This window comes from Ambystoma mexicanum, chromosome 6p, assembly GCF_040938575.1.
Source record: "Ambystoma mexicanum isolate Mex_15411 chromosome 6p, UKY_AmexF1_1, whole genome shotgun sequence".
Lineage (NCBI taxonomy): Eukaryota > Metazoa > Chordata > Amphibia > Caudata > Ambystomatidae > Ambystoma > Ambystoma mexicanum.
The window spans coordinates 401,735,104-401,761,333 of NC_090935.1; the positions used below are offsets into that span (position 1 = coordinate 401,735,104).

Genomic DNA, 26,230 nt, shown 5'->3' on the forward strand with positions numbered 1-26,230 from the left:
TGTAATATCAATATGTATTATTAACAAGTTGGGGATATGGGAAATATGTTTATTTTAGGAAAAATAGCTTTTCTGGGTAGAAACAAAGGGGACGGTTTTTCTCTGGACCATAAACACAGTGTCACTCTGACACATGATGACACACTGTTCGCTTCTCAAATCAGGGGAGAGGGAATTCTCTGACCTATCAGATTCTTAGAGGGTTGGGCATAATATAATCAGCCTTCCGACCCCCTGGGAAAATACATAAATAGGGACTGCTGAGGACAGAAACGGACACACACATTCACCCATCACTGATCTACCGACGAAGCGCTCTGAAGGAGAATCCAGATCCAGAACTATCCAGACTCCAGAACTATCCAGACTCCAGAACTATCCAGACTCCAGAACCATGAACCAACCCAAAAAGCTGAACCCTTCTCAGCGGGCCTTTAAAATCTTGCAACCTGATTTTAACCCCCTAAACTTCCACGGGGCCTAACCAATTCAACAGCCTGGCTGTGCTGTTTTGGCTGCTTCTGGCCAAGAACCCTTGCTAGAACCCCAACATCCAGATCAGTAGAGCAGAGCTGTACCCAGAACCACCCCATCAGATCCAGTCCAAGAGGCCGTGCTGAGAGCAGAACTAAGCACCTGAGACCTGTCCGGTGGCAAGCGGATTCCAGCCAAACCTTTGACCAGATTTTTACAGGCCCATTCCAAACCATAGTTGTGAATATTTAGCGTAGAACTGTCCATAGCCAACCTCTTAGTATTAAGTAATACAATCCAACCCAACCCATTCCAACATATCCAGAACTGCATTGTAGAATCTCTTTTGTCTATCCTGAATCCTTCTCTAATCCATATAATCCTGTGATAATTGTAGTGATAAACATCTGTGCGCTGATATTTTTTCTGAAGAAAGTCAAGTGTCCTGGCAGACAAAAGTCGGAGCAGAGGCGCCGCTGCTCTGGTGGCTGGCTGTTGGGTATCTTGCATCTTCATAGTCCCTGAGTATAAGCCCATTCTTGTTGGTAAATCTTCAAAAGCGCAATCTCATTTGTAAAATCTTGACCCTGTTTGAGAAAAATCGACCTTCACTAAAACCTCTGTAACATTTGAACCGTACATGCTAGGAACAAAATTTAAATGTCAATTTGAAGCTACCATCCTCAGCTTTCAAACACATTCCAACTCTTTGTAGTTTTTCTGGAATCACATTTTTCGCGCGCCGGAAAGTTAGCCACGATTTTGCATTTGGCTCAATTTCACCACATGTAAAAACAGCTCTTTCTTGCATTCAACCTCTGAATTTAATTTCCTATCTGCCAGTCATTCAAAAATCATTGCTAGTGTTTACCTGAACCTATCCAAAGCGGCTCTCACTAGTTTTGAATCCCATTTAGCAAATTAAAATCCATTTTTAGCATTTTTCCCATTCATTTCAAACCACATTTAAAAGCATTTGACCTGTTTTAAAATCATTCCTGTTCTCTCTAAGCTTGCTGGGAGGAATCGGGATTGAAACTGCAATTGTTGATTGTTATTCCTGAAACCCGTGTGCCCTCATTCCATCTCTTCATATTGCATATTGGGGGGAGTGAGTAGTAACAGGGGAAAGAGTGATTATATTGTCTTTGATTGAATTCATATCAGTTTCATTTATGTGTTGCATTAATTTCATATCATTGCATTTCATTGAACCCACACAAAGTTTTATTCTCTGCTGCATTATTCTTCTTATCCATACTCCTAATTGATTAAAGAGATTGTTGATTATTGTAATATTACCCATTGCTGATCATTGTATAAATATTAATAAGTGTGATATTTCGATATTATTCATATTCATAAAAGTGTAATATACATATTGTTCAATTCATCAAATAAATCTTTTAACTTTGCAAAACAAACCTATTTCTTGGTTCAGTGAGACCGGGGGGATTCAAAGAGAGGGGCGTTATATAAGGGTACATCTTCCAGAAATAAAATAACTTTTGACATAAACATATATAAATAAGGGTTCCAGCTGGGCATCCCTCGCTAGGCATTGGTTTAGGAGAAGTGCTGGGTTGAAACCACTTACATTATGTTAGTTATGTTGCTTTATACCACGCACTGTTACCACCCAGGGGCAGTCTCGAGGCGTTCAAATATATATATAAAACAGGATTGACATTAAAGAATTTTATTTCAGAATTCATGAAAATCCTAGAAGCTTAAATTAATTATTGTACAGATGATCGAAAGCAAGATATAAATCAAAATTCCATATTTTATTTACACACAAAGAGATATGCAGCAGAAACATATTATAAAATCAACTCCAATTTTATTATAGCCATTTCTTCATTTTTTGATGCTAATCAGCACATTTACCCGCCGATGTCCTAATCTCATTTATTTAATTTCCCAGCACCATGTCATGTTTTCAATTATTTAAATTTGGGTAATGTAAATGTTGGTACTACTATTTTTTATTTCCCTTTTTTTAATTACAATTAAAATACATTCTATTTTTTATTTTGGTGCACCATAGTTTCAGTCTATAGTTTTATTTTTATATAAAAATATCGCAACACTAAAGCTGCACAAATATTAAATGGAGGTGACTCAGTAATTCAGCATTTTTTCCTATCTTTCCTTCCTCTCGTAGCACTAAAACATCACTCTTCTTTTAAAATGTATTAAATATTCCAAATATTGTATTTCTTATATAATGCTGCTCTTTATTTTGGCAGAGAGTGGTTCATGCCCTCCCTTTGTTTTAACGTCACCTCCCCACCACAAATTCCCCCCCCAAACACCCTAATAGAGTACTGATGATTTTAGAGTTTTTATAAACAGCCGTCTATGTGCCATAGAGTGCTTTTCAATAAAACACATAGAAAAATAATACAAAATATCAAAACATAAAATTCCTAATACAAGATTGAAATCTGATCAATATATATGTCAATAACACCAACATAAAACAGAATGCACATAGTAAGAAGATGATCTAACAGGCATCCCTCAGGGGAGATAATGGGGCCCGATGAAGGCCAGCAAGAAAAGAATTTAAAGTTTTTGCACTTTTAAAACAAAATATAAAGTTAACGTGATTAGGCCTGCCAAAAATGTAGTTCTTGTGCAAAACCTTTATTTGATTGAAAGCACTCCTTCGCAATCTACTTTTCTTTAAAAAATGTGCATATATTCATCAAAAGTGAAAAATAATAGGAGGCAAAACAGGTTTTTACATGAACAGAACAGGAGAATTCTATTTTATTAAATTAACTATATTTATAATCTGTAAAGAAAACAGATTTGGAGCATTTAATACCAATATTTTATTGATATTCTGGTAATTTTAAGGAATACATTTTCTCTATACCTAAACCAAATTTAAAGTATTTTTGAATAATATGCTCTATCGGTTGCAAAACCGAAAGTAAACTACAGAAATGTTGACAAACCGAAATGATTAGACTGCTACTAAGACATATTCCCCCGTTTCTTGAGCCCAGTATGACGTGCTTAGACTATCAATGTTAATCAACACACTTCCCATCGTGGAGTAGGGTTGCTTTAACCTTGGCACATTTGGTAGCTCCCAGTGCACAGAGGTCGGCGGATTTCTTCCTCCCAGTCGATACAGATTGGATACAGAAGAGGGGGGCGTCATCTTTCAGGGGCGGGCACTGGTATGGCAGCAGACATAAACACTGTGATAGTTGATCTGTGAAGAGAAAAGTGAAAATATTGAAAGAAAGACGTTCACATCATGGAATCTCTAAGAGTGCGCTGTTGAAACTCTATAGGCTCGGTTCATGTACATTGCCATTTGCGGCCGAATTTGCAGCACAAGCAACTTTGGCTGTGACCATGAGTGCAATGTTAGTGGGGCAAGGGTGGTTGTCCCTCAAACTTTTGTGGCACACCATTTTGTCCCACTCATTTGGCAGGCGCCCCTTTCATTTGGATGTCATGTCCCCCCAACTTTTTCAGCAAAGTTACTCCATTGGGTGCCGCAACCTTTGAGGCGCCATGTGATGCTCAAAGAACCACGTATGCGGCCCTCTCAAGGTGCGTTTGACTTGGGTCTATGTTTTCAGAATGGTATATTTCTTCTTTGAGGGTTTGGAGGCTGCGATGTTCGAAGGAATCGCTGCTGTTCTCAGTTACAGCTCCTATTCAACATCTCCGGCTGCATTGGGCGCTTTAAGATTGAGAGACCATGCAAATTCCTATATTGTTAAACAAGTTTTTATGGAACTAATACAATGATTTTAATGGTGTTTATTAGAAATTATGCAGTGATAGCCCTTTAATAGTAATGATTTAACATTGAAGCAGCAAATAGCACAAATCAGAACTAAATTGTCTCTTAGTGCTTACATATTAAATACCAGGTGCCTGATTCACCTGCATTGCCATTTGTGGATGCAATTTGTGGCACAGGCAAATTGGAACTGTGGCCATCTTCATTTAGCTTACATATTGGGATTCACAAAGTATTACATATGCAGTGTTTGCTAGTTGGCAGTGCTGTAAGTTGTGTTCAACAGCTAAGATTCGCACCTAGAATGCAAAAAACAAACAGTATGGACAAAGAAATGAGAAAGGTGACACGGACCATATTTCATAAAAAAATGACGTTAAACCTTTAGGATAACTTTCATGGGAAATTCTTTGACGTTAAACCTTTATGATAACTTTCATGGGAAATTCTTTAACAAAGCAAACTTGCTCCAGCAGACTTTCTCTTGCTCCAAATGTATGCCTTGTTGGAATATAGGTACAATTTACTGGAATTTGTGATTCCTGTTGCCTCATTTCCACCCCTCCAGGCACACTCATGCCCATTTTTGGAAATGGTAAATGGTTTGCTCCGGGAAAGTACACCCTCTTCACTCCCATTTTGGCTCAGGTTCTTTTTTCTCGGTGGCTAGCCTCAGATTTAAAAGATTTAATAGTCTTCACATTTCTTTGAATCGAGTGCAATTTGCTGCAACTGCATTTTGCGTAATCCCGTGGTCGGCGCAACATTCTTTGTAAATTGTCCCATAAATGCTGTTCTTTTCCACCTGGAACCCTGAAGTGGACGCTTAACTGACTGGATTATCAAGCCAGCTTTCATTACTGCCCTATTGTCCACAGTATGCTTTATTTATTCATCCATCTCCCGCTCCCTTCCTCTCTCTCTCTCTCTCTATCTGTCTCACGTTCTCTCTCTCTCTCTCTCTCTCTCTCTTGGAAAAGAGCAGATCCATTATACACCTCAAGAAATCACTGATCTTCTCCCCCCATAATATATCACAATATATCACCCTCAGGAGATATCCCAGGCTCCCCTTTTACCTTCTATCCTAGATTTTGCATCAGTGAACAAGTGAAAGACAAAGGTGGTCCGCTGTATTCCATTAAGTTGCATTTTCCCAAAACACTACGTTTTCTTCGACTTATGAAGACTCTCTTAAATTTCCTATGTATGGCTTTGTGCATCAGTTGTTCCTCTTGAATCAAATTCAAAGCACTCACAGCATACTGAAAGTGGGAGCCACCTGACACAAATTCATAGGAACAAAACACCTCCAGAGGTATTTAGTGCTTTAATCAATGAGGGAATGACCGCAAAGGCCTGTACAACTTATTTGCTCCAATTCCACTTATTAGGGACTGCAGTGTAGAATGCCCATGCTCCAAATGAGATCCCCTTTAAGAATCGTGCACAAAGAAAGGATATGCAAGCAATGAAGAGGACACGTATGCAATGCATGCATACTGGAGTTAATCCAGTCAGAAGGTTCTAGAACGGAACCTAAAAACAAAAACAACTAGTGTGTATGGCTAAGATCAACCCCCGAACAACTCAAACAGAGCGGAGTTGTACTACACCAGTTGCGTCGAATATGCTCTGAATCAACCCAAATAATTATTCAGAGTTGTACAATCATTGGCCACTGCTCCCTCATAGCTAAGATAACTCACTCCCTCTCAAACTTTCTGTGATATTCTTTCTTCATACTTTATAGATATGATCTCTGCTATTCGTCAGAATATCGCGCAGTCTTGCCGTCAGACCATGGCCAACACTACTTCCATGGCTACTATAAGTCAATCGTATTTGTGGTCATCCTTTCCATCCTTTGACTCTAATGACTCTAATGACATTGTAGAGGCCACAAATAGATTGCAATCTGCTCCACCATTAGATGCAATCCCTCTTTTGGTTACGAAAGAGTGAATGCCCACTATTACACCATCTGTTGCTGATGCTGTAAACCACTCTTTCTCGACTAGTTTTATTGCTCTCACCCCGCTCGCCACGGCTTGGTAAACCCGCCTTCAGGCGAAGTGGGGCTAAGAGAGACATAGCTGTCCGCAGCTGTACAACGGCCCATGGCTCTGTAGCTATGTTGCTTCCCACTCTCCTGGTTTCGCCAGTATAGTCGGCCAAATCATTGCCCGGTTCTAGGACTAACATCAGGTTACTGTTTTATTTCCTCATAACTATCTTAATATCCAATCACCTATCGTCTGACAGCTTACATTCGGACAATAAGATCAGCAACACATGTGTGAATCCTAATCTCATCTATCCACCACTTACTGACACCTCTGCTGCCACAGATCTGGGCCTTTGGAATGCAAGATCTTTATGTAACAAGTCATCAGCAGTTTTGGAAATTTTCTTAAGATTATGTTTTAATTTTCTTTGTATTTCCAAAACTTGGATTCAACATCATAATTCCACTGTTGCTGACTCTCTCACTACTTTCCTGTCTTCTTTTTCACATGTCCCTTGTACCACTGGCCGTGGAGGCGGCGTTGGCATCCCCTATCGCCCCTCCTATATCTCTATTCTTTCTCCTGTTGACACGCCTGTGTACACTTCTTTTGAATTTATTTACAAGATTTTTACTGCTCCTCGTGCTATTTCTTTTCTTCTCATCTGTTGCCCATCTGGCCTTCTTGGTACATTCTGTGTCGACATTGATCACCTTCTTTGTCATATTCTTCGTAGCCCAACCGTGCTTCTTTTACTAGATGACTTCAATCTTCATCTTTCTTCAATTCCCTCTTCTTCTCCCTTTCTTTCTATTCTCGATTCTCATTTACTTGCCTCACTTTCTACTCCCTCCACGCATGACTCTGGTTCCTCACTTGATCTAATCTTTCTCTCATCTTTTACTCTTCTTCTGTGTCAACCTTACCTGTTTACTTATCAGACCATTCGCTTTTCTCTGTATCTTCTATTTCTCCTACTCCTCTCTGCCCAACACATTCTACCGATGCGACTTACGTAATTTCAATTCTTCACTCTATCACGACACTTGTACCAATAGTCTTCATTCGCTTCCACACTTTAGCTCCCTTTCTGCTAACGAGTCCTCCCCCACTCTCTCATCTGCTTTTCTGTCAGGTCTTGATCAACTATATCCTCTTTCTGCTTTTAAGCCTACCCGCAAACATGCCCAACCTTGGCTCGCCTCCCATCTTTGCTCCATGCAGCAGCTGTTACGTCGTCTGGAAAGATGCTGGCTTAAGTCTCGTTCTCCTTCTAATCATTCTGCTTATTTCTCTTATCACGCTCTTTATGACAACTGCTTAAACTCTGCTAAATGTACGTATTTTTCTGATCTTCTTCATTCTCAATCTGCTCATCCTAGGTGTCTGTTCCAAACTTTAACCCGTATTCTCTCTCCTCCTTCTTTTGATCCTTCCATTAACTCCACTCTCTCTGCCTCTCTCTGCCTCTGATTTTGCTTCTTTCTTTTCCTCTAAGGTTTACTCTCTTCATCAGGATATTATCAATTCATCCTCCCCTTCCATTGCATTTCCACCTCCACCCAAATCTCTAACATTCCTGTCAGACTTTGCTCCCGTGTCCAAATCTGATGTAACGCTTCTGTTGGCCAAAGTCCACCCAACAGCAGCCACTGTGAACCCCATACCATCTACTCTCATTCCTATAATCTATCCCTCCTTCGTACCTTTTCTTGTTTAATTGTTTAACATTTGTCTCTCCACATCCACGTTTCCTACTGCATTCAAATATTCTATCATCATTCCTATTCTAAAGAAACCCTCAGCCAATCCTTGTTGTCTCTAACTTCCGCCCTATTTCTCTCCTACCCCTGTTTGTTGCCTTTATTATTTATCAGCTGCTTTCGATACTGTTGATCACTTTTTACTTCTTGACTCCCTCTCCTCTTTTGGTTTCAGAGGTTCTGTTCTTTCTTGGTTCTCTTCTTATCTTTCTAACAGAACTTTTTCTGTTTTGTGGGGTGGAAAAACCTCTTCACCTCTCCCCCTCGTGCATGGTGTTCCCCAAAGTTCCGTCTTGGGTCCATTTCTATTTTCACTCTATACTTCATTACTTGCTCCTGTGTTGATTCCTTTGGAATCTCTCATCACTTCTATGCTGATGACACACCTTTTCCTATCCTTCTCATCTTTCACACCTGAAATTCACCACACTCTTTCTTCTTGTCTTTCCGCCATTAAATCTTGGATGTCATTGCACTTTCTTACCTTGAACACCAGGAAAACTGAGGTTCTATTTTTCCCTGCTAACTCTTTTTCTCCCCACCATCTATTTTCACCCTCTACCCTTTCTATTTCTCTTACTGTGCAACATCTTGGTCTTTATTTGGATTCTAATCTTTCTTTTACCCATCATATTTGTCTCACATTCCGGTCTTGCCGTTTTCATCTGTATAATATTAGCAAAGTTTGCTCCTTTCTTACCTTCCATGCAACTAAACTGCTTATTTCTTCTCTCCTTTTTTCTCTACTTTTCGACTGTTCTGTTACGCTCTTTGGTCTCATCTGGCTCCTTTGAAATCTATATACCACTCTTCTATTCGTTTACTCTGTCTTCTCTCTTATTGTGATTCTATTTCAGAATCACTTGGATCTCTTGGATGGTTACCTTTTTATTCTCAACTTCCATTTTCTCTGCTTAGTCTTTAAATCTCTCTATGGGTTAGCTCCAGACTATCTTGGTGCTCTCCTGTGCTTTTATACTCCTTTTCAATCTCTTTGTTCCTCTTGTCTTTTTAAGTTGACTGTTTCTCGTCCAACCTGCACTGAGTCTTGCTTTCATTCTTTCCAGCTTCTTGCTCCTCTTCATTGGAACACACTTCCCTTATCTCTTCGATCTATCACTGTCTATTCCCTTTTTCGGGTCTCTTTGAAAAATCATCTTCTCCACTCTCCATGATTGTTTAATTTCAGAACTGATATTTGATCCTCCCTATTTTTCTCATATTTGTGTACTGTTGTTTTAAAATTTTGTGCAGTGCTTTGGATAAAAGCGCTGGTATCCGGTCATTGCATCGAGAACCAAAGCATCGACAGCCAAACCATCTAAAAAAAGCATCTAATGCATTTTTTTAGATGGTGAAGGGTTTAGTTAAATAGAAATGGATTTCAAAGGGGGGTTGGGAGGACCCCCCCCATAAAAAAAAGAAACAAAATACATTAGATGCTTTTTTTTTAGATGGTATGGTATTAGATGCTTTGGCTGTCGATGGAATGACTATAAACCAAAAGCGCTATATAAGCTCTAATAAAATTCAAAATACAAATCCCCCAATTTTGAAGCACTCTTTGGTGATTCCACCGTTAAAAAAACCTTCTTTGGATCCTCTTCTCCAGCTAACTATGGCCCTATTCCTCTTTTACCTTTTTAATGAAACTACTTGAAACACTGGTTAGATCTCTCCTCTGGTTCTTTTTTAGAGGAGTCCTCTTTTTTGATACCTTTCAGTCAGGCTTTCACCTAAATCATGGCACACAATCAGTACTCATCTCGGTAGTGGATGTTCTGGCTCGGCTAACAGATCAAGGTGGTGTCGGAGTAGTGATTTTGTTACATATGTCAGCTGCTTTTGACACTACTGATCACTCCATTTTGCTGAATAGATTATCCATTGCAGATATTGCAGGACTGGTCCTAGGTTGGCTTTGTTCCTCTTGACAGATCAGTCACAATCTCGTTGACTTTCTCCTTATAAATCTGCTCCTCTACCTATCACTTGTAGGGTTCCCCAAGATAAGATTAAGCTCTTTCCACTATTTTGTTTTATGTTTATATTCAGCCTTTGGCTAAACTTATACAGTCTCTGGGTTTTCAATGTTATTCTTACGCTGGCGACGCACAAATAATAGTGCGTCTTGACCTCATTCAACAGGGTGTAGCTGAATGTCTTCGGTTTTGTTTGTAATCTGTGGGAACTTGGATGAGCAACAACTGGCTCAAGTTGAATGGTGACAGAACCAAGGTATTGGCAGTCAGCGCTCCATCAGCTACCTCCCTTTCGGCCCTGTTCTCTTGGGCCCCTCCATAAATCTGTATCTGTGGGGACGAATCATGGATGCAAGATCTCATCCTCCTTGTTACCTGATGGCCAAGTGAGTGCTGTTTGTCAAGGAGGCTACTACAAATTAACGATCCTTCGCAAGGTTGTTCTTTTTTTGCCTGTTCACCTCCGTGCCCCTGGTGTCACCTCTTCTGTGCTAGGGACTCTGGGTTATTGTATTTCCTTGTTCCTGGTGCACCCAGCCTATTTATTGAACCGTATCCAAGTCTTGCAAAATTCGGCTGCTGGAGTTCCCCCTTGGTCTCTCCGTTATGGAAATGTGGCCCTGATTCAGGTCGCACGGGTTAATCGCTCTAGAATGGGGAGCTGTGCTTTCTATGTTGCTTTCTATGTTGCAGCCGCTTTGCTAGACAATGAGCTCCAGTGCCTGCTTTGAGCAACTGAAAATCATGTACTATTCCACTGGCTTTTGAAAACATTCATGTTCTAATTCCTTTCATCTGTTTCCTTCACTAGTTTTTTTGATGCCATGACACTTACTTTGGTGTAGGTTTGCTCTATATAAATTCTGCTAACATAACATAACAGTGGGTGAGATGGAATCTATGTGATCACCTCGCCGCCCATAATGTCGACAATTAAATTGCTGACTCCCATTATGGCGCAGTGATCACATAGATCACTGTACCCTGCATCCCCACAACTGCCTCCCCCCTACCCTCTTACCTTTTCTGCGGCACAACGTGAAGTCTGCCGCCGTTTCTTCTCCGACCCTGCAGCATCAGTTCTCGCCCACTAATGTGGGTCTGAACTGGCGTTGCAGGGTCCTTTTTTCTTTTCTTTTTTTGTCTTTATTGCTCCCGCTACCATCTAATGGAAACGGGGGACACCCCCGCAACCCCTGACCGACACTACACCGACAAAGGGAAACAGGTGACACCCCCGCAACACCTGCTTCCATTAGTCGATTTAGTGGGGGTCAGCATGTTATTACCGCACAAAGGTGCAGTAATTAACATGTTGCCATTTTCAGGGCGACTTTTTCGTATTATTCCGGTGAGCTGTAGCTGGTAGTAGGCCTGTTGCCCTGTGTCAGACATCTAACACCCTATATGCCATTATGGCAATGCATGTAGGAATGGCTCAGCTGGCTAGTGTGGACTAATTTTGTGAGTCATCATTGGCCTGATAAGTTACTACACTAGGCCCAAGTGCATCAAGGGACGCTAACGAGGGACCCCATGTCGGCGCTCAGGCCTATCAACTTTATCCCCCAGAACACGTGTTTATTGCTATTTGCACTTCAAGGCAAATATGCGGGGGGCTAGGAGAAATGCATTTGTAAAAAATAACAGCCGCAGCCAGCGCATGGCCCATTCGTTCTGACAAAGGCATCCTCACCTAGCACAGATGCCATGGAAAAGGAGGGCCGGGTTTCGTGCAGAGCCCCTCTTTCATTTCGATGGTGGCCAGGGCAGGCGTTGTGGCAAGGAGCGGCAGAGTGGGACTGCAACAGAGAGAAGTAAGTGGGACCAGGCTTGGGCAGGTGAGATTGGGGAGGTGGAGAGATGTTTAAAGCGTTGGGCAGTGCGAAAGCAGATGGCCCGGGAGTGCTTGCAGTTTGATGCCTGCTTCAAACCTGGGTTCGGATCGTGAGATGTAGCCATCTGATAGGCTGACCCACACATAGGGGGTGCTAACATACACAATTTCCCCAGAAAAAGGCCACAAAATGTACTCAGGATGTGCTCAAACAGTTAGTAGTGAAAAGCAACAAATAACAATTTGTAATTGTGGGCCACTTTTTCATTTCTGCCCATGCCTTCTTTTTCTCAGACCCTCACAGAGTGATTTCATAATGTGCCACGTTTCAAGACCTACCTGAACACTTTTCCCAATCATAACACATGTCATAACCACATGGCTCTTGTTTTGTGCTATTAGTAGACAGCTTTATCCTGTCAAGCACCCAGTTGAGCTTGATGTCTTTGCAGGCGCCAGAATGCAGGAAATGGAGTTGCTTCTCTCCCAGGCATTTCTCAGCCAAGTACTGACAGCTGGATTGTGTGAAGGATGTTTCGGTAGTTGCATCGAATATGCACAGATCTTCTGAGTGGTGGCTACAAAAAAAGCACATTTTATGTGAAGTGTTAAGCACAAGAGAGATACACGTCAACCTAAACACAACCTCTGCTACTGTGAAGCAGGACCTTGGCAAGTGAAGTTAACTATATATGTATTGTAGAGGCATGCATTACAATGACATTTATATGACACTGGGTCTGTGGGCCATATTTCCGAATGTTGACAAAGTACATTTGTTTTACCCTATGACTTAGGTGTTGAATAAAATCAGAAATTTAAGTGAGCCAGGGCTAGCTGGGACAGAGCCCCGGCAGTCTCCCCAAAACTTCAATCCAGCCTGTGCGCCCCCCCCCCCCCCCCCCCCCCCCGACGGCATGGAAAGCAACTTTTCTCACTGCCTGAGTTCACTCAACTCCCATGACCCTGACAGCAAGGAAAGCTGACGATAAGGAAAGACACTTAATTGTTGTTGCTGCTGCCCGGACTCCCACCACCCAGGCAGCAGGGAAAGACACTTTGTTTTTGCTTTTGCACCTGCTGTTGTTTCAAACCTGCAGGTAACAAGCCAGTGTTACATCGCACTGTGCTATTTTGACGGTGCTGGGATGATTTTGTTTTATTCAATAGATTGCTAGGCACATAAAGCCCACTCTTGTAGACGCCGCAGTGTTTGCAAGTATTGGAAGTGGAGGGGGATGTGTGGCTTTAGTCATGGGCATGTCCCTTAAGAGATGCGCGTGGTGGGTGATTGGAAGGTCTGCATGTTATGGGGGACTGCGACACACTAATGGTGGCCATTTAAATGCATATTCTTACAATGCTTTCTTCAGTCTTGCTTCGGTCTTGCTAGAACTGTTGTGTCAGCGTTGTGGAGTGGCGTGGCGGAAACAAATAATCCAGGTATGGGGTTTGAATATGGGAGCAAGTGATGAGCAGCAGAGGCAGAAAAGAGTGCAGACAGAGCGAACAACGTTCCACTACTTTTCTTTTTTTTTACACTTCAACCACTGGGGCTATCCTGCGAGTGACAGGACAACACCAACACAAAGGAGATAGAAAAACATATGAGTTAGTACCCAAATCTATCTCCTTCCAGCTAAGAAGATAGATTTGGGGACTAACTTATTTGTATTCAATGTTTCAAAATAGCATAAAACTTAAGCTATTTTGTCAGTTATCTGTTAATGTGACAGATTGGTGATGGCGAATATTAACATTTTTAAAAATGTTTGAGGTCCACACCTTGTGCCGTCATGCAATGCACAGTCCAGGCCACGCCCATCATTTAGGCCAAATACCCTTGTCAAAGTACCCTTGGATTTATCACCCCGACTCAAATCACTGAATAAAATGTATTTTTCAACAGAACTGAGAAGACTGGTTAGAGAAGAAGTATGCCACGCCCCGTTTATTATGTGCACACACAGCAGAGTTGCATCACTCCACCGCGTGTGTGCCCTTAAGGGGGCAGGGACCACACTCCTTTTTCATAAGAAATACAATAGGAGGCACACATATATCATTTCAACATTCCACTCCAAACATAACAACACCCCTCTATTTACTTCCCTCCAAGGCCCACAGGTTTACGCTTAGCCTGTGGACCGGGCACACCAGTTCACGCGTCCAACACATAGGCCCTCATTACGAGTCCGGTGGTAGCCATGCCGGTAAATCCGGCAGGATGCTGCCAGACCCGTACGCAGTTACCAGCGACTGGCTTGCGGATAACACTGGGGTATTACAACCCCAGCTGCCGGTAAGTCAGGAACTATGTTGTTCCCCATTCCCATTGAGTCCCATAGGACTTTATGGGAGTGAGGACCACTGAAACGGTGCCGGTGTTCCAGTGAAAGTCTGCAGGTGGGTGCCATTCCACCCACAAGGGCAGACCTGGCGTACGGGTAGGCAACCCGCTCACAGACTCGTAGTTTGCTGGTCCGGAAACAACGGTGCTGATAAGCTTACCGGCACTGTTGTTTCCGGTCCAGCAAATTGTAATGAGTCCCATAGTCACTGAGATGGGAAGGCTTCTCCCTCCCTGCCCTCGGGGGAATACCTCCTGCCCGCCCCCTGGATCGGACTTGCCTCACCTGCATCCCCTTGACCCAGGGGACTCAGCGGATGGGCCACACCACAGCCCTCGTCAGGTCCCTCGACACAGTCTCTTCGTAGGTTTGCCTCTGGCCTGGTCTCTGCCACCTTCTTAAAGAAGCTGGCATTTCGAGTGACAGTAGCAGTTCCATCTGACACAGTCACCATAGAGCCCCGCACAGCTACCACGTCCATGGGACTAGGCTCATAAACCAGTGACAGTTTGCCTTGTGGATGCCGGTTCTTCAGCAGCACTTCATCAACGGGGATGAAGTCAGGGACCTCTCCTTCTGTCCTCAGTCGCTTTTATTGCTCCACCTGAGTATCATCAATCACGGCTGGTTCACACTCCTTCACTTCAGGTATTAACCCACTCGGACACCGTCAAAACATTGCTTCTGCTGGAGCCACTTCAGTCAACGCATGAGGGGTGGCCCTATACTCCCTCAGAAACTAGTACAGTGCCCATTGTAGGCAGTGGCCCTGGCCATGAGCAATCCCGAACACCTTGTTGAGGGTCCTCATGAACCTCTCGGCCTTGCCGTTGGCACATGGTCAGACTGGTGTCATTTTTCTGTGTTGTATGCCATACTCCTCCATCAACTGAGCAAAACTGTCCCTTTGGAACAGCGGTCCGCTATCGGAGCACAGGGTCTGAGGCAACCCATGAGTGGCAACTATCTTTTCCAGGGCAATGGCCACCTTTCAAACGCCACAGATTTTGTGAATTCGACTTCGGGGTTCGATCACCACTAAGAAGTGAGTGTCTCTGCTGGTAGACACAAAGTCTGCATGCACAATCTCCCAGGGCCTCATTCCTCGGGTCTCTCTCTGTCCCGGGGCAGCCGCCAGACACCACACACAGGCCGACACAAACTCTTTCACCCGTTTCTCAAGGTCACGGAACCACACTTTCTGACGTAACCTTGATGCTGTTTTCACTGTCCCTTGATGACCCTGGTGCGCCAGTTCTATGACCTGTGGGATTTTGCACATCAGCACCACCATGCAGTCTTCACGGAGTAAGTGTCCTGACTCGACAAATGTCAGCTCACCCTCCACAACTGTTCCAGCATCAACCACACCTCTTGGGTCCTTTGTGCTAGGGTATTCACCACCGATTCCACGACCCCTGCTGAAGGGCTGCCTTCAGTATCTGGAAACACTCATCCTCTGCAGCTGCCTTCTCAAGCTCCTGGAGTGGCACTGAGTTTGGGGTCGCCGATTCCACAATTAGCTGTACATGCTGCACCACTGATGTCTTCACGTTCTTCCACCCCGCCTCTTGTGTGCCTTGAAGATAATCTGCTGCGTTGTTATTGCCCGGCCAATACACCAGTGAGACCCCATAGTCCGGGAGTGCCAGCATCCACCTTTCAATCCAAGCTGGGGGCTTTGATGATGAGCCAGCCATGATCAGTAGCAGAGGCTTGTGGTCAGTCACCACTGTCACCGGCCGTCTGAGCAGGTACAGTCGAAAATGCTGACATCCCCACAAGACCACCAGGGCCTCCTGCTCAATCTGCGAGTAGCACTGCCCGGTTTCCGACAGTACCTTGCTGCCATAGACGATCGGTCTGATCTCTCCTTGTGCCTCTGTTTGAGTAAGGACCGCACCCAGACCAAACGTGCTGGCATCCACCACCACTTCTTTCACATCCTCAAAAGCAGCTTCCTCTAGCGGGCCCCACTGCCACGTCACATCTTTACTGGTGAGGCTTCTCAGGGGCTCTGACTTGGAGGCTAGGTTCTGGATGAAATGGCCATAATAGGTCTCCAGACTACGGTTACATTCTCTGGGGGCCTTGCCTCCACAAAGTCATTGACCTTCCCGGGGTGACACACCCCCTGACTTGAACACAAATCCAAAAAACTCAATTTTTCTTTTCAGGAATTCACACTTTTCTTTATGCAAGTCAGCCTCAGCACCTGCAGCAGTTACAGAGTCTTTACCAACCATTCCATGTGTTTAGCCTCCATCCTCGCGAACATCAGAATGTCATCGCTGATATTGAGGATACCCTCCAGATTCACCGGGGCCCCACGGTTGATGTTCTGGAACACCTCTGCTGCTGATGACACACCAAAGCTTAATCGTTTGTACCGGTACAGGCCCTGGTGTGTTGTAAAGGTGGTGATGTATCTCTAGTCCAGGTATAACACCACCTGATGATATCCAGCACGCAGGTAAAGTTTCAAAAAGAGCTGAGAGTGAGGTGTCTCTCTCACTTGATGGCTTTGTTCAGGAGCCTCAAATCAACACAGATCCTCACTGAATCAGGCTCCTTCGGATTACGTGCAATGACTATAGGCGACACCCAGGGGGTAGGTCCATCCACCTTCTCGATGATGCCCAGCACCACCAGATTATCCAGTATTTTATCCACCAGGTCCTGCAGATGGAAAGGGACTCTGTGGAGTTTGAACGCAATTGGCTGTAAGGACTCATTGATATGCAGCCTCACAGGTTCGCCAGACATGCGGTTTATCCCCTCAAACAGCTGGCTGTAGTTTGTGAGAAGTCCCTGTACGTCCTCCACGTACACTGCATTTGCGAAGCTTACAATGCCCAATGCTTCTGCCGCTGCACAGCTCAGTAGAGTGTTGCTGATAACACTTGTCACGTAGAACCAAGCTTTGATGGATGTCACTCCATGTTCGACATTCGCCTCAAACGCTACAACCAATGGAATGGGCTGTTGACCACCAAACGTGAATATCTGCGCTCTGGCCACCAACATGGCATTATAATGCACCCTTGCCATCACATTCACTTGTGCCCCCTTGTCCACCAGCAGAGGTACCGTCGACTCATTCACCTGTACAAAACACTGTGGCTGCCTACTGGTGGTGGCGTGTGTTCGGCAAGATTGTATGTAGTAACCCTGTGGGAGACTACACCAGCCTTGTCCCCTTGGCAATAGATACCCAACTATTGGTATAGGTCTGTACTACACACGTTGGTAGAGTGACTGAGCAGCCAGACTTATCGCAAGAGGGGTAATTGTGAGCTATAGAGATGTAACATAGAGATTTACAATGACAAGTATTCAAATAACACTTATACTCAAGGTTTTCTAGTAAAACAATTATTTATTAATTTAACAGTCAGTTTTAAAAAAAAGTCTTTTTTAGAAAGGGCAATATGCAACAATAAAATACACTTCAAAAATACACTTCCTCACCCTTCAGTTAAGCAAGCAGATACCCTTTTGGGATGTCACACACACACTTCCTACACCCTGAGGTGACTTCAATTGCTAGGATACTGTGGTCATTGACATATCACTTTAACATTTAATGCAATACTGAGGTTGTAGAAAAAGGAAAAGGTTAGTAAAGGAAACAAAGGTTAACAAGTTCTCTGAACAGGTGAATACTTTACAATCCCCCCTGAAGTATAGGTTAACCCTTTCCCAGCAATACCAGTAACTTATGTATGTTTTATGAGGGACAGATAAACACAAAGTCAAAGGGTTGAAGAGTCTGCAGGGAGCCAGGACAGCTAATGTCAATTGAACAAAGTCTAGGGGAGCTGAGGCACGTCTTGTAGATAGCATTAAGTCTTGCACAGTGTTATAAAGAGAGTTTGTAGAAAAAAGAATCACTGTAGGGCCACAAGCTAGGAGGTTTGTGAAAAGCAAAGCTGCAAGCAACTCTGCAAGAGGCAGCTAATGCAAGTCTCTAGTGAGAGCAAGCAAGCAACAAACAACAAGATGCAAGTACCCCTAGTTAGACAGTACCTTAGCTCTGAAGAAAAAGATCCAGCTGGCTTCTGTTCTGGTTGCAGTCCTGCATTCCTGTGTTCCTGGGCCTTAGTCGTGGGGACAAGAGGGAGGACTTCTGTAGGACTCCTGCACTGCAGTTCGAAGGTCAGCGGCATCAATGGGCTTACTCCAGATTAGCGGCACAGGCAAATAGCACCACCGCAGTTCATGGACACCTTGTGGGCTTCCCTTGCCTCTGGGGTCCAGCACTCTGTTGAGGTGGCTCAGGCTTGGGTCACCCTGCTTCGGGAGGGTCCTCAGGATCTTCCTGGAGCTCGGGTCTGGCTCAAAGACGATGCTCTCGGTCCTGGTGTTCCTGTACCCTGGCACTCTGATCCAGCAGCAGCGAAGAAGTACAGCCAGCAGGGAGAGGGGTTCTAGTCAAGTTCGTCTTGGGGTCAGTTGGTCCCACCAACCCAAGGGAAGAAGTCGTCAGTTCCGGGCTTCTCTAGTCGATACAAAAATTGGAGCTTGAGCACTGCAGCAGTGCTTCACTGGGCAAACCAATGGTCCAGAAGGTGCAGCAAGCTTCTCTTCCAGTTTCTTTTTTTGGTCCCTTTGTCCAGTGGTCGACTCTGCATTCTCTCCAAGAGACCTTGCCTTTTATCGAGTTTTCTCCCATTCATTTGCAGCCTAGCTGTCACTCACACAGCAGGGTGGCTGTCCTCCAAGGACAGCCAGCCAGCCAATCACTTTTGGGTGCATTCCTGTAACCAAGGAGACTAAGCACAGGGAGTTTCGGAACCTCCCTTGCTTCATGCCCTGCCAGAGGCAGGTTTCAGCATTGAAGTCTCCAAAGACAAAATGAACAAAGGGACCAAATCTGATTTGCCGCACAGAGTAAATCCCAAGAAAGACCTCACAAGTGAGAAATGGCAAAAAACGGGGCCATTGTGACAAAATGGGCACCCGTGGGTGCAATATTGCAGCTGAGGATTCAGCCTGCGGTAAAAACGCACAAGGGTAGGAATATTAAACCACTGCCACCAGCCATTAAATGTAGTGAGGGTAACATAAAAAATGTTACATGATTAAGTGGGGAAAGGGGCTACTAAGTAACCCCCAGTACTTCCACATAAAATGTGCTGTACTGGACCTACATAGGAAAAACTGGTAAGTAAAGTAAATTTCACTTAGCTACTCTGGGGAACAGTAGTTCACCCAAAAGAAGGTATTTAAACCTTAAGAGAAATCCAATGGGCTTCTCTGTGACACTGCACTGAGGGTACTGTGTGTCACAATGCAAAAGGTGATGTCTACAGAGTTTGTCAGATTCCAAAACCAAAAGAAACACAGATTCCAAATCAGATCAAAAATGCATGAGAGAGTGAGGAAAAGGTCTCACTCACTCCAGGATAAAAAAATAAAAGTCCTAAAGTCCAGCAAAAGATCTGGGGGTCTCTATGGTATAAGGGAATTAGCACAGAAATAAGAATTCCCCCTAACACTGCGGAGCGCACAGACGCTGGATATGAGGAAGATATTTTCCTCCTCATCCTCTTCTCCCTCCTCCTGAGTCAGGCCATCTTCCCCTTGATCCACCTGGGAGAAGTTGGCCAGGCGCAATTGTCTAAAAGAACCCTGCCCTTACCAGCCTTCTCTGCATCACCACTGGTAACGGTGCCCTGCACATCCGGGCATAGTGATCGAATGCCCCACAGCGTACACACGCCTTCCCCTGTGCAGGGCATTCCGCTGGGTGCAGGAGATCATAACAGCACTTGAGGCATGACTGCAGAGACCTTCCTCCTCTGTCATGCTGGCCACCACTCAGTCGTCAGGCGCCTCTCCCTCCTTGACCTCAGCCCACGGCACATACCTCCTCCTCCGTCTTCCCTGGCCGAATGGCTGCATCCATTTTCGACACCCTCATGGGAACGGCCCAGTTCCAGTATTCGGGGAAGTGTGAGTCCCGGCACCCGTAGCACCTGCCTTCCCAGCTTGCCAGACCAACAGCCCTGAATGAGCTGGTTCCTGACATGATCTGTGGGTTTTCCCAGGCACATGACATCGACATCCAGCACAGACGGCCATAGAACGTGTCCAGAGACTCATCATCTTTCTGTCTGGGGCATGACGAAACGCTCATAGTCCATGTTGGCTAATGGCATGAAATGCTCATGCAACACATTCTTGGCTGCTGTGTATGATGCATCCACTGGCTGCAATGATTAAAAGATTTTGTGCACGGGTGCTCCTGCTGAGTATAGAAGTGTGGCCACTTTGCTGTCCTCATCTGTCTCACCCGTAGCCCGGAGGTACATGTCCAGACGGTCTATCCAGAGCCTCCACCTTGGTCCAAGGCTCGACGGGGCCCCAGAAATATCAAACTCAGGTGTTGGTGTAAGCACCCCCCCTTGTTGTCTTGTCGCACCTGCAGCCACTTGGGCCGCTGTTCCTGCCGGCGCCTGGGCTCCTGCACCATCTACTTGGTCACCCATGGTGTTGAGCGCATGAGCACCCCATGTGGAAACTGGGGCCGCTACTCACGATGGCCCTCCTCCAGGTGGGATGCGCCGAAGAAATGGAGCGTGCAAATAGTCGCCTACACTCCACCCTCGGGCTTGCTGCAGTGAGTGTCCCTCCACTAGTGTCTAAACAGCCAGGAATGTTCTCCCCAGCGCACAGGCCACAGTTGCCAACAATTGAGCTGGATGGGACAAAGGGAAAGAAAAATGAAAAATTAATCATTTTCCCTGGGCTTCACCCCTCTCCTCACCACATTACCCTAGAGAAAAGTGTTCAAAAACACCCCGAATCCAGTTTTTCAGCAACAGGATGTTACCCCCTGCGTGGGGGGTCCAAATATTCACGTGGGAGGCACACGAGCATTCCCAACAGGAGCTGCAACCCTCACCACCACGTGCAGACAAAATGGCGGCCGTACGCTAAAAACTCGCTGACTCTGCAGCATGGAAATCAGGAGAAAAATGCCCCCAAGAAATGTCACCGCCTCAGCCCTGCGGGTTCATGCGTTGGATCGAGCACGCCACCTTGTTGCCAATATGGAACACCTGCTACATTGTGTTCTCTGTCCGGGTTCCACGGTCGCACTGGCGATCCATGGCATGCCCTGTTTATTACATGCACACGCGGTGGAGTTGCGTCACTTGAGAATCAAAGTCTGTCCGTCTGTCCCACAATTCCCTGGAGATCTGCCTCTTGGCAATCAAATAAAAGTCACACACAGTCAGTGGGGTTTCAGTGTTCCCTGCCATTCTTGGCTTGGTTTGTTATTTCTGCTATGGTCACTGTGGTCAGGTTGCTGCATTCTCCCCATCTGCCGGGCTCATGAGGCTGGGCTTGCCTCAGGTCTTTCCACACCTAGGTAACCCTTAGCCAAACCTCACTGGTTCAGTGGGACTTGGGTATGTGGTCTAGAATACTAGTGGATGACTTCATGGCTCCAATGTGGCTCAATGGAGTGGGCTGTCAAATGGGGTAATTCCTGACAGGCAACCAGTGATCCGAGGGAAGTAAAAATGCAATAGGGCCAACATGAATCCATTGCTGAAAGCTATCTGCTCCTAGATGTTGGTATCCTGAGGTGGCTGCTGAATCCTTTGCGGGTCTTGCGCTTTATGAGTGGACCCTTTTGTGTACAAGGCCATTGAGCATGGTAACTTTGCAATTCATGTAAAAGACAAATCCATTGTGCCTGATGCATTTCTTGGAGAAAAGAGCCCTGTAGCCCTTGCAGATCTTGCCAACCTGGTAGAGACTTTTACATGGCTGCTGGGTGATGGATGTTAAGGGGCTGGTCAGTATAATAGGATGAGCAAAGCTGATTTGGCCATGTGGCTGCTCCATACAAACAAATTGCTTTAGGCCATAGGGACATAGGAACTATGGAGAGGTCTGATGGCTGGCAAAGGATGGGTACTGGTTTAGTACTGGGTGAGAGTTGGGATGTGAATATGTAAAGCTTCATGTCAAATCTGGTTCGTAGATGAGGAGTAAGGTGGCTGTCAGAGCGTGTGTGACAGGGAAGTAGTGGGGGAAGAGCTCCATGGATGGGGATGTGGTGGAACCTCTGGGGTTAAGTTGCAGACTATGCATCCTGAAAACCTAGATTCTAATCCTGGCTTCCTGATGCTGGGTGACTTCCTTCCTTACACTGTGTCTCTCGTGCATCGATGCCAAAATTGGGAGTGCTGCATGCAAGCCAGTGAAACGCAGGGGTCAAGTGCTTTAAATACCTCGCTATTGAACGGGTTTTTCATAGGGACAACACCAGTGATATGATATGATAGGTTATTTATAACGCGCTTAAAACCCAGAGGTTTGTACGGGGGATCGAACATGTGTTGCTTCGTGTCATCTTGCTTCTAAGGGGAGCACGTTGCCCCTGAGCTATCCTCCCGCGAGCATCTCACCAAGATTTCTAAACTATGTGCGGGTGAGAATTGGAGCAATAGCACTATCTGTTACCTTACAATCACTGTTTGTTGTCACGCGCTTGTTTGTTTGTCTCAAAATAACTTGACTTTTTAAGGAGGTATGAATCCATCAAAATGAGGGACTCCATGGGCAGGACCAGAAGACTGAAGCCACGCGTAATATTCAGGGACCTCTCTCATTGGATAACAATCTAGGTTGCCTTGGTTTCAGTCAATACTCTGCATCCAAAATCTTAAGTGGACAAACATGTTTCAAGATAAGAATTTGAAGTGGAAGAATGTTACACCCTATTTTTTTTAAGTAGGGATTAAAACTATTTTTGTGGGAGTAAAAACGTAGTTTCTAGTCCTGATGGGGATATTTTTTGGCGAGGAAAAATATATTTTGATCTTTTTTTATAATCGATGCTTCTTTTCACGTAGCAATTAATGCACACTGAGAGATGCAATTCGCCTTAAAGTTCCTCTTCAGATCAGGCAGTTATGTTGTTAAAACTCATCGCGGGCCAGTGCTATTGCACATTTGTGAAGTAGACCCATTCTCTATTGTTCAGTGTGTGTGGAATCTGCCTCTTTTTAGAGAGTGCAAGTCTGGTACACCTTTTATCCATAGGCTGTGGGCAATGAACTCTATTTCCATCAGTATCACCGTGGTCGTGCTCTCTTCCACCTTCTTATTTCTACTAACTCTCAGTGGTGAAATTCTTGTCTACTGCCCACTCTGAGGTCAATTCGCAAAGACTCCCAGCTGCATAATGTGAGGCTCACTTCTCCCCGCTTTCTGCAGCGCTCACTCATGTGAAGGAGGAGAGCGTGGCTGAGGACTCCATGCACATCTAAGTGACGCAGCATTCCCAGCACGTGCAGAGGCATGTGGCAACTGACCTCATGGGGCTGGATCGCCGGGGTCAGCCTCTTACCCAGTGCTTTAAGTGGGCCGGTGCCAGCCGGTGCCGAGCCCCGCCAGTCTCCAGAAAAGGTTCCCGAGCCGGGGCCCTGTCAGTGCCCTCCCCCGACTGGCCCCGGCCATGCTGACATCTGAGGCAACCCGTGTAGCAGCTGCACGGTTACACGAGTTGCCTGCAGGTGTCAGAACTTTGGATTAGAAGAAAAGAAAAGGCATTTTCTTTTTTCTAAACCGAAGTGCGGACACCTGCAAGCAGCAGGTGTAACCGTGATGTGTGGGCTGCCTGACGGCCCTGTACTCTGAAACAGGAGGATGGCTGGAATGCCAGCCCTCCTTTTGTTTCTGAGTAAATAGCCATCACCCAGCATGAAGCCCCTGGGCTCCTCATGCTGGCTGATGGCTATTTACGCGGAGCCAAAAGGAGAGCTGGGCAGTCCAGCCATCCTCCTGTTTCAGAGTACAGGGCCATCAGCAGCAGGCAGCACTTTCATTCAAGGAACCCCCAGCAAAGCACTGCACCTCATGGCTCTTTGAATGAAAAGGCTGCCTGCTGGGTGTGAGCTGGGGCACACGTGTGTCACGCCTTTTGGTGCGCCCAGCCCCTTCTTTCGTTTAAAAGGTGGGGCTGGGCGCATCAAAGGTAATAATGCCAGTGCGCCCCAGCTCGGATTCTTTTAGCAGCCCCCACCCTTTAGGCAAGGAGGATAGGGGGCTCTCAATAGGGGGCGTGACCTAAGCACACCCGTACTTAGGCCACACCCCCTAGCGAGAGTCCCCCTCAATTTCTAATCCCACTTAAAGCACTGCTTTTACCCATGAGGGTCAGCTACATTCTGCTCAGGGGTTGAAATGTAAATGAGTAATTGAAACACGTATGATTTGCATGAGCGTTCCTATATGGCGAAGATTAATGCTGCCATGGGGGGCTGGAAAGACCCCTGGCCTGTGACAGAGGAGACCAGGCTCAGGGCAACTAGCCACAAACTATCTACCACATTTCGCATACCGATGCTAAATGCAACAAAAAAAGGAACGCTATGACACTGCAGCAAAAATTGCTGCAATGAAAACATGGTAACCGGTGTTCCCATATAATCACGGATGCATATGAATGTGCAAAATATTCCCAGGCAGTGGCACAACACCATTGGCTGGGGGCCGGGGAGGGAGGGGCACCCCATGGATTAAACGGGCATCAGCTTATAAACTAATCGGTCTATAGCCCTACAAAAATGTTGGGCTATGTTGACTCGACCTGGCATACCCACAGACCCGAGGCGGGACAGATCAGGACAAGGATGCTAAGCGGCACATGGGCTTCGCTGTTAACAAAGGCCCGGCAATTACTAACACAAAGCAGTCTGTTGTTAACACCTGCATTCATATGCATACATTTTTAGGCAATGGAAATCGTGATGTGAGGTTAGTAATTGCATGCCAGGTGAGTGATTCAAAGACTGGGGGGCAGGGGAGCAGGCGACCACTCATTCTCACAGCGGTTCTTAAGTGGGTGCTTTCAGACGTAAAGGAGAGAGCTAAAGGCTTGTAACATTGATGCTGCACAAGTGTAGTCTCATTAGAACGCACAAAGAATTTACAGTGAGGGTGGAGCCTCCAAGTGAGCCCCACGCACATCACAAGTTAGCCCCCCTGAAATGTAGGTTTCTTTGCACCCCTGTTCCCAGGCACCAATATAAATGTGTCCCAGATTCACACTTTGTGACTTTTCATAATCAACTGTTTGATCTGGGTCACATTTTTTGGAGCTCGTTTGTGTGAAATGGTCTATTTTCAAGCCTACTTGCCCAATAGATAATATTCATCAAACTACAAGATGTGCAATGGACCAAGTTATTAAAGCATCCCGTAATGTCCAGAAAACTGACCTGTCCGGCCAGAACTTTGGGAGTTGTCCTATTGCCCTATGGCACATTCTGAGCCGGTCTATAATTGCACAGGGCATTGAGGAGATTCTTTGTTTCTGTCAGGTCAAGGTTTTTTTTTATTTGTATTATTTATTTTCATTTTATGAATAGAAAATCATAATAATCAAAGAGAAACATTATAGCACTTAAACTCTAGCGAAATCACATTACACATATTATATAATAAATCCAAAGACTACGTTAGACTATATACATAAATCATAGATATATACATCCCACCCACCCCCTACAGCCCGACCTATATACTTAAATATTGACAAAGACTAATATGAATCCATTAATTTCTTCCAGATCCTTTTGAAAAGAGAATTTATTTTGGCTCTCCTAAAGATCAGCCTCTCCATATCAGCTAATTTGTGATATGATATGATATGGCATTTATAAGGGGCCTATAGACAAGTGTTTCAAGGTGCGACGAGGCATGGGAGGGGGATCAAAGGGGATCAGAAAACGATCCTTTTTTTTAAAAAAAAAAATTATTTTCATTTAGTTTGTACAAACTTTTTGAAAAAACAACATTATAAACAATTCCTCCCCTATCTATCTATGGGGTGCTTCAGAAATGAGTCATTTCGGTGCATTATTTCATATCAGAATGTTGCGTTCCATGCCTTACTGCTTCCCCCCCGACTTGGATAATCCCACTTTTCATTAACTCTTTTCGCTTCAGATGATTCATTACTCCTTTACCAATCCTTTATCTGGCTTTACTTCACCTCTTCACCACATCTCA

At 45.0% G+C, this 26,230-nt stretch overlaps 1 protein-coding gene across 1 annotated transcript in view; it reads right to left on the reverse strand.

Annotated features, from left to right (window-relative positions):
• Nucleotides 1-2,242: 2,242 nt before the first annotated feature.
• Nucleotides 2,243-26,230, reverse strand: part of LOC138511482 (complement component C6-like) — a 504,666-nt gene continuing 480,678 nt past the window's right edge. Inside the window, exons 17-18 of the mRNA XM_069627197.1 lie at nucleotides 12,180-12,418; nucleotides 2,243-3,706 (exon numbers count right to left, since the gene is read on the reverse strand). Coding sequence (XP_069483298.1) covers nucleotides 3,519-3,706; nucleotides 12,180-12,418 — 427 coding nt within the window. The 3' untranslated portion in view covers nucleotides 2,243-3,518. The remainder of the gene's footprint in view (nucleotides 3,707-12,179; nucleotides 12,419-26,230) is intronic.